This window comes from Wolffia australiana, chromosome 5 (genome assembly GCF_029677425.1).
Source record: "Wolffia australiana isolate 7733 chromosome 5, ASM2967742v1".
In the NCBI taxonomy this organism is placed as follows: Eukaryota; Viridiplantae; Streptophyta; class Magnoliopsida; order Alismatales; family Araceae; genus Wolffia; species Wolffia australiana.
Window position 1 is genome coordinate 19791961 of NC_135839.1, and position 15731 is coordinate 19807691.

General features: G+C 42.6%; 1 protein-coding gene across 1 annotated transcript; it reads right to left on the bottom strand.

Moving 5' to 3' along the window:
- Positions 1-50: 50 nt before the first annotated feature.
- On the bottom strand, positions 51-10456 carry LOC144703432 (RING/FYVE/PHD zinc finger superfamily protein). The gene is made up of 3 exons (XM_078575599.1): positions 10255-10456; positions 1046-2147; positions 51-167 (listed from the first exon to the last, which is right to left on the bottom strand). Exons 1-2 carry the CDS (start codon positions 10454-10456, stop codon positions 1051-1053), a joined length of 1299 nt encoding a protein of 432 aa, XP_078431725.1. The 3' UTR covers positions 51-167; positions 1046-1050.
- Between the last annotated feature and the right edge of the window lie 5275 nt (positions 10457-15731).

Here is a 15731-nt window from a genome sequence, read left to right on the forward strand (position 1 = left end):
AGACTGCTATTATCAGACCAAAAAGTAAAGAAGATGCAGAGGTACTTAACATGAGATAGAGATAGTTAGAGAGAGAAATGCGCGAGGCTTCAATTTTTTATCTTCATCTTATTTTCGTGTTGAGGAACAAACTTGAACTTCCCAGTCGCTTGTTGTTGCCAAGAACACTGACCAGTGATGTATGCCAATAATGGGAGATGGAGGAAACAGAAAGGGTTAGATGGAGAGATTTTAGGAAATGAAGAGGGAGAGAGACGTAGATAAATAATGGAGATAGAGAGAGATTAAGAGTTAGAGAGATGTGAATGTTTAGAAAAGAAGAGAGGAATGGAGAATAGCAAAGAGAGTAAAATGTGAATTCTATGTTAAAGGTGTGAGAGAGGGGGAGAGACATTTTAGGGATGGTAGAGGAGGTATGTTAGGGATAGTAGGGATAGTAGACAGAAACTAAGTATCAATGTTATGGTTTGATAAAGGAGAGACAGACAGAAAGACAGACAAAGAGGATGAGAGAGAGAGGGAGAGACAGAGAGACACACAATCCGATGAGATAGACAGACAGAGGGAGAGGATGAGAGTGGGAGAAAAGGAGAGAGAGATAGACTTGCAAGCAGAGAGAGGATGAGAGTCGGAGAGAGAGATAGACATGCACACAGAGAGAGGATGAGGGTGGGAGAGAGAGATAGACATGCACACAAAGAGGATGAGGGTGGGACAGAGAGAGAGAGGAGAGCTGATGAGAGAGGAGGAGATAGATAGAGAGAGAGAGAGAGATAGAGAGCGAGAGAGAGAGAGAGAGAGAGAGAGAGAGAGAGAGAGAGAGAGAGAGAGAGAAAGAGGACTAGAAAGAGAGAGAGAGAGAGAGAGAGAGAGAGAGAGAGAGAAAGAGGACTAGAAAGAGAGAGGGGGAGAGAGGGAGAGAAAGAGAGAGGGGGAGAGAGGGAGAGAAAGAGAGAGAGAGAACGAGAAAGAGTAAGGGAGAGAGAGAGAGACCCAGAAAGAGAGCGAGAGAGAGTAAGAGTATCCAAGTTTTTGAGGGAAGCACCTTGGTCAAGAGGCAGGTGTGTTCCTGCCTTCCTGGCAGTAGGCTACGACGATTCCCCCACCTGTTTTATCTTGTCTGTACTCGACGCAGAAGCCGGCGGCGAGGCCGCACGAGGCGTGGAAGGAGAGGCCGCAGCGGTCCTCGGAGCAGTCCGCGACGCAGCCGCGGCGGGCCGAGCCGCAGACGCAGCAGTCGCCCTTCCACCGCCGGGCCGGCCCGCGCGACAGGTCCGTCTCCTCGCGCCCGACGGGGTCCCGGAAGAAGGCCTCCGGCACGAGCAGCGCGCACGCGACGTGAGCCAGCGACCGTCGTCGTCTTCCTCCTCTTCCTCTTCTCTTTCCGCCATGCTCGGTTTCTCCTGTTCTTGTTCTTCTTTCTCTTCTCTTTCCGCCATGCTCGGTTTCTCCTGTTCTTGTTCTTCTTTCTCTTCTCTTTCCGCCATGCCCGGTTTCTCCTGTTCTTGTTCTTCTTCCTCTTCTCTTTCCGCCATGCTCGGTTTCTCCTGTTCTTGTTCTTCTTTCTCTTCTCTTTCCGCCATGCCCGGTTTCTCCTGTTCTTGTTCTTCTTCCTCTTCTCTTTCCGCCATGCTCGGCTTCTCCTGTTCTTGTTTTTCTTCTTGTTCTTGTGGGTGTTCTTCTTCCTCTGTCTTGTCGGGCTCTGTTCTGGCTCTCTTGAGAAGGGTACAGTAGGGGAAGGGGTTTTCGAAAAAGGGGAGAAATGGGGTGTGGGCCATTACCCTCTTCTTCTAGGGGAGGGTCGAGATGGGGCCGTTCAGAATGCCGTCTCGGCGATCTTCGCGTGGCCAGCGGTCCGGCGGGTTGCGGAGGCGGCGTAGCTCGACCCTCTTCTTCGTGGGCAGGCAGAAGAAGTGCAGTTCGATTCTCTTCTTCGCCGGGAGACAGAATCGGTGCAGTTAGATTCTCTTCTTTGGGGGGAGGCAAAACGGGCCAAGTGCTTCCTCCTTCTTCTTCTTCTTCTCCTGCAGAAGCTTGAACCTCTTCATGGGGGGAAGATCCCGGAATTCGCTGGGGAGACAGAATTGGACAAGAATTGATACGGGTGACTGGGTAGGGTAGGATAGCTTGACTAGGGTATGCTAATTCTGATGCAAGATGATGGCATTGGCCGGTTAGGGTAGGCTAGCTTGAGTAGGGTAGGATGGTCGGACCACAATTCACACTGTGGAATTCGAAGATTTAAGTCCGGTGTAAATACTGATGGTGCAGCCCCTTCAACCATGGTGAAAACAAAGCGACAATTTCAATAAAATCGAATGGCCGATCGCGAGAAGATTCAAAGGCCTAATCAACTAATCTCGAGAAGATTCAAAAGCCAAATCAACTAATCCGACGGCTGTGGAAAAACAAACGAGGAAGAACACCGACACCAAAGAGGATTTAATTTACCTCGGCACTAGAGCAGTGCGCCATGGCGGTGCGGGTAATTCTCGACACGTCATTGGCAGGGGTGAGTGATGTGTGCTTCGACAGGGTGTTGCAGATCCAACTACGTGGTCAGTTGGCAGGGGATCAAGGGGGAAGTCGCCTGTTGCGGGGTTCAGGGCAGCGCCCCAAAACCTAAACGGTAAACGAGGCGCACTGTTGAAGGACATAGGATCTGAAGCCCTAGATGCTGAATGCAGGGGTTGCCCGCCCACGTGCGGCGTCCGCGTGGGCAGGCAGTTCCGTGCAGCGACCACGTGGGCGGGCAGCTGTGCGTGGCGACCGCCTCGGCGGGCGGCTGTGCGCGATGGTTGTGGGCGGGCGACCCTGTGGACGGGCAGTTGTGCATGCGGCCGGCACGGGCTGGCGGCTGTGCGTGTGGCCACCGCGGGTGGACGTGCGCATGGCAGGCGCGGGCAGTCGGCAGTATGCGCAGGTGTAGGAGGACAGGTGGTCTTCTCTCGATGGCGGTGGCGGTGGTAAGAGGCAGCAGCGGTGGCTCGGACCGGAGACAGCTAGGGAAACTTCCTTTAAGAAGAAGAAACTTCAATTCCTAAAAAAATTCGCCAACTCTTTCTTACAACATTGGCCTATGTATAGGCCTTGGAGGAAAGAGAAAATAAGATAACCGAAAATTTAAAACCCTAATGTTAATCGACGTTGGCGACGTGTCATCGTGACACGTCAGAGGACGGTTCTGAAGTTGGCGTTGGTGACGTGTCATGACGCGGGACGTCTTTTGAGAAGGTGGAGGCATGTCCGGTACTGGCGCGTTGTCTTGGTCGCCATCAACTAATCCGACGGTGGGAGCCCAGATTTGAAATTCTCCGGCCCGCTCCTTCTCCATTCTCTATCGGGAGATCGATCTTTTATAATCTCCCGCGTGCCCGAAATTCTCTCTTTTCCCCTGGCATTTTCACGAATGTCCCGCGCGCTCTATTAGCGGGCAAATACTTCGGTGGCCCATCCTAGCCGTTAGAAGCCACAACGAAGAGGGATGGATGGGAAGTGCATCAATAATACATTTATATGTTATTTAAGATGGGAGAATAATCCCTTTTTATTACGTTATTTATAATTACTTTTATACAAGTATCTTTCACCGTCTATCTTTACTTGTATTTTTTTATATATTGATCTTTTGATATCATAATGTGGACATCAACCTTTACCTTAATTATTATTATACATCGAAATTTTGCCCACCTTCGTTTCTTTCCTAATTATAAATATATAATTACAATTATCCAGCACAACCCTATTAATTATATTATAATCACTAATTAAAAATGTGATTATGCTTATTTTTATTAAATACAATTTACTAAATATTCAACAAATTGAAGAGAGTACAGTTAAACTATAAATTAAATAAACTCATAAAAATTATAATAAAAATTTTATAATCCTTTAATTTTTATTTTTTTAGTTTTTTGTATTTAAATATTTCTGATACATAGATTATTATTCTAAGAATGACAATGATGCACACTATTGAGACTTATCCTTTTATCCTATTTAGGATTCTTGTCGTTATGGAGAAATCAGCTGCATGGGAATCATGAACGGAGAACTCTCCCCCCTTTTTATTCCCCACTCTGGTTTTAAGAACAACTGATTGTCCTTCGCTGACCCTTACTGCCCGACTAGAGAATGGACAAATAATATGTTCCACTAATTGAATAGGTTCCGTGGTTGGTCCATCACCCCTGGATGCCAAAAGTGTCCTTGGGGTCATCTCTTAGTTCCTACATGGTGGAGACACTAGGGATAGTCCATGTATCTTCCTTCCTTTTGTCACATTTTGCTCAAAGGATTGAAGAGATATAGTACATCAAGTTGTTCGCCAGGGCCAACTTGATCCTCTTTCACAGGGACCTCAGATGCGAGAACCTTAGGAGAGCCGCCGACTCCAACTAAGGCACATGTAAAATGCATACTAGATTTGACCAACGACGCACCTACCTCCTCTACATTCTTGACACCTGATATTTGTCTTAATAGAGTCTTTAAGTGGTATGTTTTGGTCCTCTTCCCTATTTCTTCAAAAATGTGAGCCAATAGTTCAGGTAAAATATACTATCATTAGTGCATGGACAATCAGACATCCAACCCGTAATCATAGTGATCCAATTGAAAGAGCAGCGCTTTACCCACTAAGCTATATTCCCTTAAGCCAACTGGAGTATGCATAAAGGATTCAAATGCTTCTATTATTTTCCATATCACTATTAGGCCATCTTGAATTTGAATTAGGAACCTCGTGCATGAAGTAAATCACCTCACCTTTGATCCAAACAATTGGGGGAGAATTAATATATTCTTTTTTTAGGAGTGAGTCATCCTTCTTCAAATACAGCACACAACTCTCTGCTGTACTGCGCTCTAGAAGTGTGTTTTTATTACTCCACCCTTCCCCTTATCATGGAATTTCTTTGTGAAAATGCTGCAATGGTAAGCAAAAAGAAGACGGTAAGAAATCCTATTGGCCCAACCCTAAACGATCAATGATACTTTTCCAAACCTACTTCCATTTCTAGTCAAGAGATGGATAAGAAGAATTTCACATTCTTTCCTTTTGTAAGGAAGGGTAATCTGATGCAGGATGACTAGGACTGACACGAGTAGAATTGGCTAACTCAACAAGGAATGGATAAAACAGAGCACAAATCAACACAATCGACTTCAAACATTTAAATCCAGTAAAATGTTGATGGTGGAGTCCCTTTCCTTGGTCAAGGGCGGGAGAACTGTCTTACAACCATCGCGGTGAAAACAAAGCACCAAATTCAATATCTCAAATGGTCGACCACGAGAAGATTCAAACTTATTCTGCTAAGTCTGACGGCGGTGGACAAACATGCGAGAAAATACTGGATAAAATAATGTGGATCACCAAAGAGGGAAGGGTGGACCTTTAGCACCAGCGTAGCGTAAGAAGGCGATGCGAAAATTGTCGATGCGTCATTGGTAGGAGAAAATGACATGCGCTTCTATAGGGTGAGGTGGATCCAATTGTGATGTGATGAGTAGTGGCTGTGCTGGCCAACGTGGGGCTGGGTGGCTGTGCGCGGCGGCCGTGGGGGCAGGCAGGTGGGCGTGATGGCCAAGCAGGCAGGCGATGACACTGGTGGTTGCACGCGGCGGCTGAGTGGATAGGCGGGCGGTCGTGCGCGTTGTGGGCACGGGCGACTGTGCGTGCTGTGGGAAAGATAAAATTTGAAATAACTGTAAAATTCACATCTAATTTAAATGATGCTCGGATCCCGGGTCCGAAGTTGGTGCTGGCGATGTGTCATGACACGGGATGTCTTCTGTGGTAGTGGTGTCAAGTCCGGTGATGGTGCATGGTCGTGTGCACCACCATAATCTCGTTTATTCTTGCGTTCTCTTGACCTTTAGGAAAAAACATGAAAAAAGGCTCGAATGCTATGATCATTTTGTCACCCCAGAATAAAAAAAACAAGTGGTCTCGTAGTTTTAGGTCTATGAAAATGTGTTCTTAGGTTCTCCATTTCCGCATTGAGGCCAAGCATAAACCTGTCCTTGAGAGATAACTGTCCATTCACTGAAAACGAATGTATGGATTCTCGAGAAAAGATCAGCCTTATTGGTCCCTCTCGGAAAACTTGGATCCCATGGGTGCATTGAGAGTTGGATCCACCATAAATTGCCACATCTATAAACCTAAGGATAAGTTTTGATTCAAAATTTTTTTCAAAAAAGAAGAATACACCATGCCAATATGCCTTGGATGATCCACATCTCCGTGCAAGGTGCTAATGAACACATTGAACTCCAGGTGGCTGTGAACCCTCACAGCCCTTGCACAATGGCACAATTATCAAAGGTGCACTCTACCATTGAGGTAAAAGACCATTGTGTGGACCTCCAACTAGGAGGCCTGCTATGCCAAAAGAGAATGCCCAACCCTTCCATTCATGTTTACAGCCCTGTGTTGCCACATAGGTGGGACATTTGGATGTAAAAAAGGATCCTATAAAGTTGTTCTGACCTAGTAAAGATTTATAATTTAACACATCTTGTTCTTATTTCATCATCAAGAAATTAACACAGACATCCATATCTAAGCTTAGCTCAAATGTAGCTTATTTTTTTATGCGAAGTAGTGTCAAACAAAAAAATACCCAACAAAAAATATCTCTCCATGAAAAGGAGATGATCCCAGCACACCTTACAAAACAACTACATTGTTACAACTGCACTCCAGTCACTAGTCCCATCTTTGGCCTCCCCCCAACTTGCGGTTAAGGTAACAATTTCAGGCATGGCCAGCTCCCATAGTGTGACCTGTGGTGTGTACAATGCCTGGAAACAAATTCACCACCATATGATGACCAATCATTATTAGCAATTCAGGCTTCATACAAGAGAATTTCAGCCTACACTTTGAAAGTAAGGATGTATTTTGGACGTTTGCTCACTTTTCTGAGTTTGCCACCTTTTGTCCTGGCCACCGTTTGACATCATTACCACCTTTCTCTTGTTTATAACCATTTCTCTGTTCAGGGTTCCACAATGGTTGCAACTTAATGTTGCGCTCATTGAGGAACTTAACCCTACACCTTAAGGCATGAGCTGACAACAACTGTGCACCACCTTTGTCTGCGTTCTTTAAAGAGAACGCACAACTTGTTAAACCTCGTTACAGTTCTTTGCATTGCACCAAATTAAACCAAATTTTCAATTGCTTATGTAATCCCACATTAATTCCTTTGAGTTTCCTTATTGAAAACATAATCTCCGGGCAGGATCCTTAACGTGTTAGCTACCACATTACACATGTGATGCCGGATGTTGTCGGTGACGCTGTCTAACGGATAAATTCCCTACAGGAATGTAACTACGTGATGCGATGTCTTAGCACCCTCGTCGACTTATAAGCAGCGCGGGCAATATCCTGCTCCATGATTACCTGTGGAACATCATATGCCACCACAACAACATGCCTACCAATCCGGACACCCGACCATACCGGAGCTGCATGCTCCATGCGCACCGCCGACCCACTATGGACAGCCCGTCCCGCCCGTGCCTTATGCATTGTATGCACCGTTGGCATAATACTTGCCACGCCCCACCGGCACCTCCTGCGCCATTGACTGCGTACATGTCATGTGGACAGCACACTTATCAGGGCAACCATCCACAGCCGGCTCCGCTAGCTGCACTTGCACCAGAATCTCGATATCAATTCCAGCTGTAGGACATCAGACAACAAGAGCCTGCTCACCGTCACCATGACATGGAAGATAGAAAACATAGAAGAAGAGCACCTCGTGCCATGAGTCTGCATAGTGCAAAAATAGGGGCTTCGGACTTCGAGGATACACGGAGCCTAATAGAATATATTGATGAGCAGTCTGTTCTTGTTCTTGTGATGCCAGTCTTAAAACTGGCAAAATCTCGAGTCCGACAAGATGTCTAGGATTAAGAGGATTTGAGAACCCCGCGTCCTACGCCGGCTTCTCCACACACACTGCCACTCGCAATTTCGACGACTATACAAAGGGCCCCACTTACAGAGAACTTGTACTTCATCACAACTGTAGCCCTTATGTTGCTACCTTTAGTGATTGAGAATTCAAGTCCCGCCCTAACTCTAGGGGTTTTCCCTCCTGGGCCAATTACACCGACCAGCCCACAACATGCACCGTCTAATATTGCACTACAGGCCTCGCGTCGTGCCACATCTAATGCCCCATAGAGGGCCCTTGAGACCAACCCTGCTCGGTCTTGTCTTTTAGAACTGTTGCCCCCTTCCATGACAAATTCCCCGAGCTCCACCTCCTTATAGAGACCTTTTACTATGATTACTAATCTCATAAAACAGCCTGCCTCATCATTGGTGCGACCACCAGACTTGCAGCCTGTCATTACTCTTGGCCCTCTACGGGCTTTGGAGACGTCCACCATGAGGATTACTAATCTCATAAAACATGAAAAGGACACGACAAATGACGAACACGGTAAACACAACAACATTACAAGCATGTGCCAAAGAAGATTAAAACATTCGAATACGCGGACCTGTATTACCGGGGGTATTTGAACCCGGGTGTTTTCACCTTCGCCTTGAGGCGCCGGTCAGGTTGGACATGAATCGGCGGGGCGTCTGATGACTATGCTGGTGGCTTGGATGACGTGTCTGATGGAGTGGGACTGCTCTCTCCATCAACATATCAATACACACAATGCCTAGTATCTACAATTTACAACTTGGACTACTATGACATCTAGTCTCATTCACTTTCCTAGCTTTTCATCTCTCAATGTTAATGTTGTCCCAGTAGAGGGCTTTTGATAACTTGATAAATGAACATATATTTCCATACATTTTAGATGTTTTTAGTATTATGAATTTATAATTTATCACGTTATTATTTGAATTAACCAAATATTTATGCATTAGCTAGAAATTCCAACTTTTGCACATTATGATTATTTTTCACTAACTTCATTGACTTCTATGAAGTCAATCAGTTTGATTACTGATGATTATTTTATAGTTCCAGATGTGCATAAATTTACAGGACTTAGAAGATACAATTTTTTTTCTTAGGAAATTGGAGAATTTTTGGGAGCTTAGTGATTATCAAAATGGGCTAAAATGATGAAACGGTGTTGTAACACGAAGAGCACCAGGATCGGTCAGACTCGTGTTACAACACATGGGAAACAGCAGAGGGGTATGTAAGTAGTACGATGAATGCAGAATCGTTGAAAAGTCAATGAGAAATACGTGTAAGGATCAATTAAGAATCGGAGAGGACTAATCCCGATCAGACTCCCAATGACCCGACGGATCAACTAGACATCTTCTGAAGTGGGGGACAACGCAAGTGTCTGACGGCGTCCACGTCCTCCGCAGCTAGTGAACCAATTCGTTATCTCAAGAAACTTCCTACCTCTCTACAAATAAGTGGCTATTCCTAAGAATCGATAGTAATCCTTGGCAGAGGAACACGTAGAAGTACCCGCACTCAAAGAAATAACAATACTGCAATGATAAAGGGAAACGATAGAACATGGAACGCATACTGCAGTAACAATACTGCGTAGCGGCGATAGGAACATGGAAGGCACGGCTCGCGCTCGAAGAAGAGCGGCCGCGCGCGGCCGTGGGCTGCTGCGCGCAGCGCGCGTGGGGGAGAGCGAGGTTGCAAGCAGTCGCATGGGGCAGACGCGCGCGGCTGGCGGGTGCACTTGGAAGATGCCGGGAGTGTACACGCTCGCGACGTGCGTTGGCACTAGGCGCACAAGAACGGTGCGATTCACCGAGGCGCGCAAGAACGACGCGCGAAGAGTGCAAGTAGGCCTTGAGAGGAGCGTTCTTGAATTCTCTCCAAGAAATGCTACGATGAACACGAAGCGGCTGGTGGCGGCGATGTCGTATGGGCCATAATTTACAAGAAAATTATGTAGTAAACATAAGAGGAGGAAGAGTTGAGGATACATATTGAAGTCTACGGAAAGCTGTATTTGCTGAAAGTCGCATGCACAGTTTGGAGGGATATCTTTCACAATATGGCGTAAAAAAACAAACATTAAAGATTCATTTATAGCCATTGCAAAAACATGATGCTTATGTTCCAAATTAGGAAATGATTAAATCTCATCTTATGCCCACTTTTTCTTCTGATGATCGAGTCGACCTCTGATAAAAAGATAGGCATTGGTTCTATTTTATTTCTTCAAGAAGTTCAGTAATGAGCGTTGGTTCTATTTTATCTCTTCTCTCTCCGCCTTGCTCGAGCCTCTTCTTCATGGGCTGGCAGAGGAAGTGCAGTTCGATTCTTTTCTTCACCGGGAGGCAGAATCGGTGCAGGTCGATTCTCTTCTTCGGGGGGAGGCAAAACGGGTCAAACCCCTCCTCCTTCGTCTTCTTCTTCTCCTGCAGAAGCTTGAACCTCTTCACGGGAGGAAGATCCCGGAATTCGCTGCCCATCGTCGCAGGAGCAAGAATGAGCGGGAAGAAGAATTGGACGAGAATTGAGAGGGGGAGACGAATTTTGTATGCGATTAGCCGATTAGGAGGGAGCCCAGATTTGATATTCTCTGGCCCGCTCCTTCTCTATCTGTCTCTGGAGAATGGAGATCGATCTTTTATAATCTCCCGGACGCCCGAAATTCTCTCTTTTCCCTGGAGTTTTCGCGGATGTCCCGCGCGCTCTTTTAGCGGCCGAATACTTCGGGTCCAGAACAATAGAGCAGCCGAGAAGGTAGTGCTCTCTCTCTCTCTCTTTCCCAAATATTTTTTCATTCTGTCTATCATAGGTGTATATTCCTATTTTCTATAATGGCCAAGCCCGATTATAAATCTCGCTCCTGGTCTTTTCCCTGTTGGGATCATGTAGGATCATGCTGTTATAGATGGTATGAGAGAGAAAGAGAACGATAGAGCATGACGTAGTTCTATATCTATCTGTATATATCAGTTTATCTATCTATAAATACATATCATTTTATCATTCTATTAATCTATCATCTATTTATATATCTTGAACATATTTGAGGAATCCATTAATAAGAGTTAAAAGTCACATTTCAAAATCTCAGTGAAGTAAATAATCAGGTACATCGAAAGACATCACTTAAAACCCCAAACTATGTCAATGCACTTTGATAAAAGCCAATCAAAGAACTTCCAATATAAAAAGATAATTCACCACATAATATGCAAACATAAATTTCATTGACATATTCATAAGATTAATGCTGGGTTGAAGAGGTTTATCACTACTTCAAGATTGGTCCACTTCTGATTAGTAGAAGAAAGAGGGTGATAAAAGGACAGAGATACTGAGAACATGTTATTCAGTGAAGAAGGGGAGAGACAATCAATGGCACAGGACAAAGGACAAGGAAACACTACCACGGGGAGGGAGAGGCATAACATTAAAGAGGGGCACTAAACAAACTTGCTCAAGGTCACACTGGACCAGAGTTTGCATGAGGTTTTAAAGTAAGACCTTAAAAACAATGAAAACATATGTGGCCGGCAAGCCAATCACACATTCCATATCTCGTTCCATGTTCATTAATACAACATATTCATTATAGTGTACGTGTGATGCTTATAATGAAGTCCGTGAATACATGATCGGACTTAGTGAATTATGGTGAGATTGTAATATGGAGATCACTAGTCTTTAAGCATGCATTCTAAACATTCATATTCAAATAATACTCGAGAAGGACATCAATGTATTAAGATAGAATAACACTATCTAGCATCACTCATATGATGAGTATGGTTGATCCCGTAACCATCAGTGTGGAGACACAAAGGATAGAAAGTGGGTGCTCTTTAGTACAAAGAGTTTACTGAAATGATCCGTACAAACCAATTAATAATATTATATCATACTGTCAATTAGGTTGCTTCACGTCACAATTGCGTTAGTGGTCCGTAGACCTGAGACATCAAAGATGTCTTGTGGACGGGCAATTGTACTTTGACTATGACCTACAAATTCCTAATCATAGGATTCTAAATGGTCTTAGTTTAGGTACATCAAGACGTTCACGAAGATGATTGAGTTGTCAAGATGTTATCATCCACCCATAGTATAAGAGGATACAACTCAAGGAAGACAATGCTAAAAAGTGCTTGGCCAAAATAATGAAATATCAAAGAGGAGTCCTACGATGATTTCCAAACGCATCAGTACTAACTCAGAGTACCCATTAAGGTTTGACAGTTTACCATACCCAAGTCATCCTTGAAGTCTCAAGTGGATGACGGACTATACGTGCACGGTGATCGATGACAAACAGGTATCATGAGTGAGTCAATACACGCTCCTTTGTATGTTCTAGGGTGCGAGGTGCAGCTTGGCACCCATGTGTTGGAGACTTAACTATCAATTATCATAAGTTAATCTGATATTAATTATTATATATGATGATATATATAATTAATTTGGAAGGCCAATAGAGGTTATTGGGTTGCTAGAGTCATTAACTAGACTGATATATGGCCCCAAAGGGTCACAAACAAATGGTCTTTGGACTTTGAAAGAAATACTAAAGTTTGGGGTATTTTTTTGAAAAATACCCACTTACTATAAATAGGGGAAGACACTGAATGAAATTCACCTTGGCTAGAATAATTCAACGGCCTTCCTCATCTTCTCCCTTCTCCCCATGGCTCCTCTCCATTCCCAATGTAATCGAGACGACATAATGACGACAACAGAGGTTGAGCAAAGCTTGTCAACGTGAAGTAGGAGATTCAAGATGCCGGGGACCACATGGATACTTCCGTATGCTACACACATGAGCAGCTCCAGGCGACTCGTTTGAGGATTGAAGGCATCATAAATGTGACCCATGCATGTGTTCTTCTTTTCAATTTTTTTGTTGATGCCATTATGATTCCATTTAAGTATTACACTGCATGGAATCATCATGTTCATCCAGATCAAGGCTTCTAGAACCCAATAAAAACCCCATGCAATGATAATTCGGTTACTTGTGCAATTTGGGGTCACTAATGAAAACAAGATAACATTATTCAATGATTGACATACCCGACTACAATTTACTCATTGTTATGTTTCTCTTTATTACTATAATTTTCTTGATCCTCTTGTGATTTTCCTTTAAGCTTTGTATGGAGTACTTCTCAACCTATTTATAATCTCAAATAAATAAAAAAGGATTTAAGATGTACCAATGGAGGACACTTTGGAAACCTCTATAGAAACTCAACCATAATTCAAAGAATGATCATCCTTAAGGTGTAGTGTCTTGAATTTCACCTGAAGTGATACATCCAACAAATCGATCAGGTTGTCTCTCTACTTGGCCTGACTTACATGGTTCCTCTTTGTATACTTGAATATGATCTTGAATTGAGCCCTCATCTAATGATGTAGTAGTAATGTTGAAACTTGGTATTTCATCTGAGACGACTTTATTCCTTTTGCAACAGACAATTTTTGTCCTTGTGGGTTGTAAAATTATTAACTCAATGTTTCTTTTGGGTATCCCACACAACTACATTTCTTGGTTCTTGTTTTTATAGGTCATGCTCTTCACATAGGCCTACACACCCCATTCTTTTTTATACATAAAGTTTGGTTTTGTTCCATTACGTATCTCAAATGGAGTGGAATTTGCGTATTTTTGATGTCCAATACATTACGTATCTCATCAACCACAGATTCCCAATGGGACAACAACAATCTTGAGAAACTCATGATTGATCTCCCCATGTTTAAAAATGTGTGATTTCTTATATCTAACACACCATTAATCTGTGTTACGGAGGGAACATGAAGCTGAGCCAGGATACCATTATTCTTTGTCATTTATCTGATATTGGTACTCAAGTATTCTAGTCCTCAATCTCATTTAAGAGCTTTGATATGGTTTCTATATCAATTCACTTTTTCATAATTAAACTCCTTGAATTTATCAAATGCTTTAAAATTATACTTCATTAAATATATCGTCCAAATTTAGACAGATCATCAGTAAAGTGATCAATCATTAAAAGTGATCAATTATCAGTAAAAGTGATCCACTCCTTGCTTAAACAGGTATTGGATAGCTTACATTAAAAATGTATCAGTTCCAAAATGGTCACAGTATGTTATCCAATCCCTGAGACTTGTGATTTACGTCGCTGTCAGAGGTTGCATATGATTAAAAAGAAAACAGACCCAAGTATGTATATTTATGTAATTTTAGTTACCATCCATTTCAAACATGCCCAAGTCAGCAATGGCATAAGGTCATGTCCACATATTATTTAATAGTGTTTAGAGAAATATCTACTTACGAATTTTAGTAAGAAACATCCATCACATATAAACCATTGGCCAATATTGCTTAAGCATATAGTTCTAAAATAAATAGAAAAATATTTTTCATGATGATCACAATGTACAAGAGTCTATCCAAATAAGAAATATTAGAAATGTTTTTTATTATGGTAGGAACATAATAACTCTCTTATAAAGACATTAAGTCGTTAGAAAAAAAACTTAAGGTTAAGTGCTCTCATAGTGAAAGCAGAACCTCTTGTGTCATTTACCACCCTCATCTCCACCTCCCCTTTGCTCAACTATCTCCTGCTTGTTAGCACCGAAAGGTCAATTCAGATATAAGAAGCAAACATAGTATCTAATACCACCGACATAGAATCTCTATAATTATGTATCACATGGATGCCTGATAATGCACAGATTATTGGGTTAATTATTTGAATTTTAACATTATGTAATCATAGATTCTATCAAGCTCCAAATTATTAAATCTCTTTTTAGAGTGAGATTATGATTTTAGTGGAGTTTTTGATATTTTAATAGACTTTTCAACATCATATTCTGAAAAACTTCTGAGTCAATAAATATATTCATGAAAAATTGGATATTATATTTAGGAATATATAACTTTCTAAGTCAAAATCCATATTCTACATATTTTTATGACTTCTATTTGATTCAAATAAAAAAAATTAAATATTTTGGTATTGAAGTTGTGCCCAGCCACATGTTGCCATTTAATTCAATCACATTGACCAACCACAAGTGTAGAAAATGATTAATACATATAATTATTGGAAAATCTTCCATTATGCCACCACACATTGGGATGCCATAACAGCCAATGAATATCTGACACAATTATTTTTTTTCAAAATTTGCAGGCGAAATGAGCAACAAGAAAAAGGCGAAATCAGATTTGTTTCTCAAAATAAATCATAGAAGAGTTAACAAATGGATAAAAATCTGTATACCTAGATCAAACCTGCAATGATAAAGCTAATAAAATTTTAATTTTAATTCTATTTTAATCACTTTTTTGAGAAATTATGGTTCAAAAATGATTATCAGACAAGAAATATTAAAAACATTGTTGATGGCACACGCCATCGGAGATCGTCGGCAACGTCGTGTGCGTGGACCGCCATCGTCGTCGAAGAGCGGATGAAATCGCTCCATTTATCATGTTTGTTTTTTGTCGTTCTTTCTCGTGTTTTGTGTTTTTCCCATTCTCGTCGTTGTGTTTTCGTCACGGTCGTGACGTGTTTTGTCCGCGCCCATCGTTCTATCGTCAAGGGAAAGGGGCCTTCCTTTGTCCCCTTTTCCTATTTTATCTTGTTTTGATTCCCCCCACCCCTTTCTATGTGTAATGGGGGCCCAGTTTATAAGGGCCCCCTTATGGATCCTCTTGTTATTTCGTTGACCCACTAAGGGGGGAGGACCCAT

Bases quoted from the DNA above. Each gene is read 5' to 3' on its own strand.
- LOC144703432 (XM_078575599.1), bottom strand. From the start codon at position 10,456: ATGGGCAGCGAATTCCGGGATCTTCCTCCCGTGAAGAGGTTCAAGCTT. The intron at 2,148-10,254 runs GCGGAGAGAGAA...ATCTTGCATCAG, and splicing joins GAAGAAGAGGCTCGAGCAAG to AATTAGCATACCCTAGTCAA.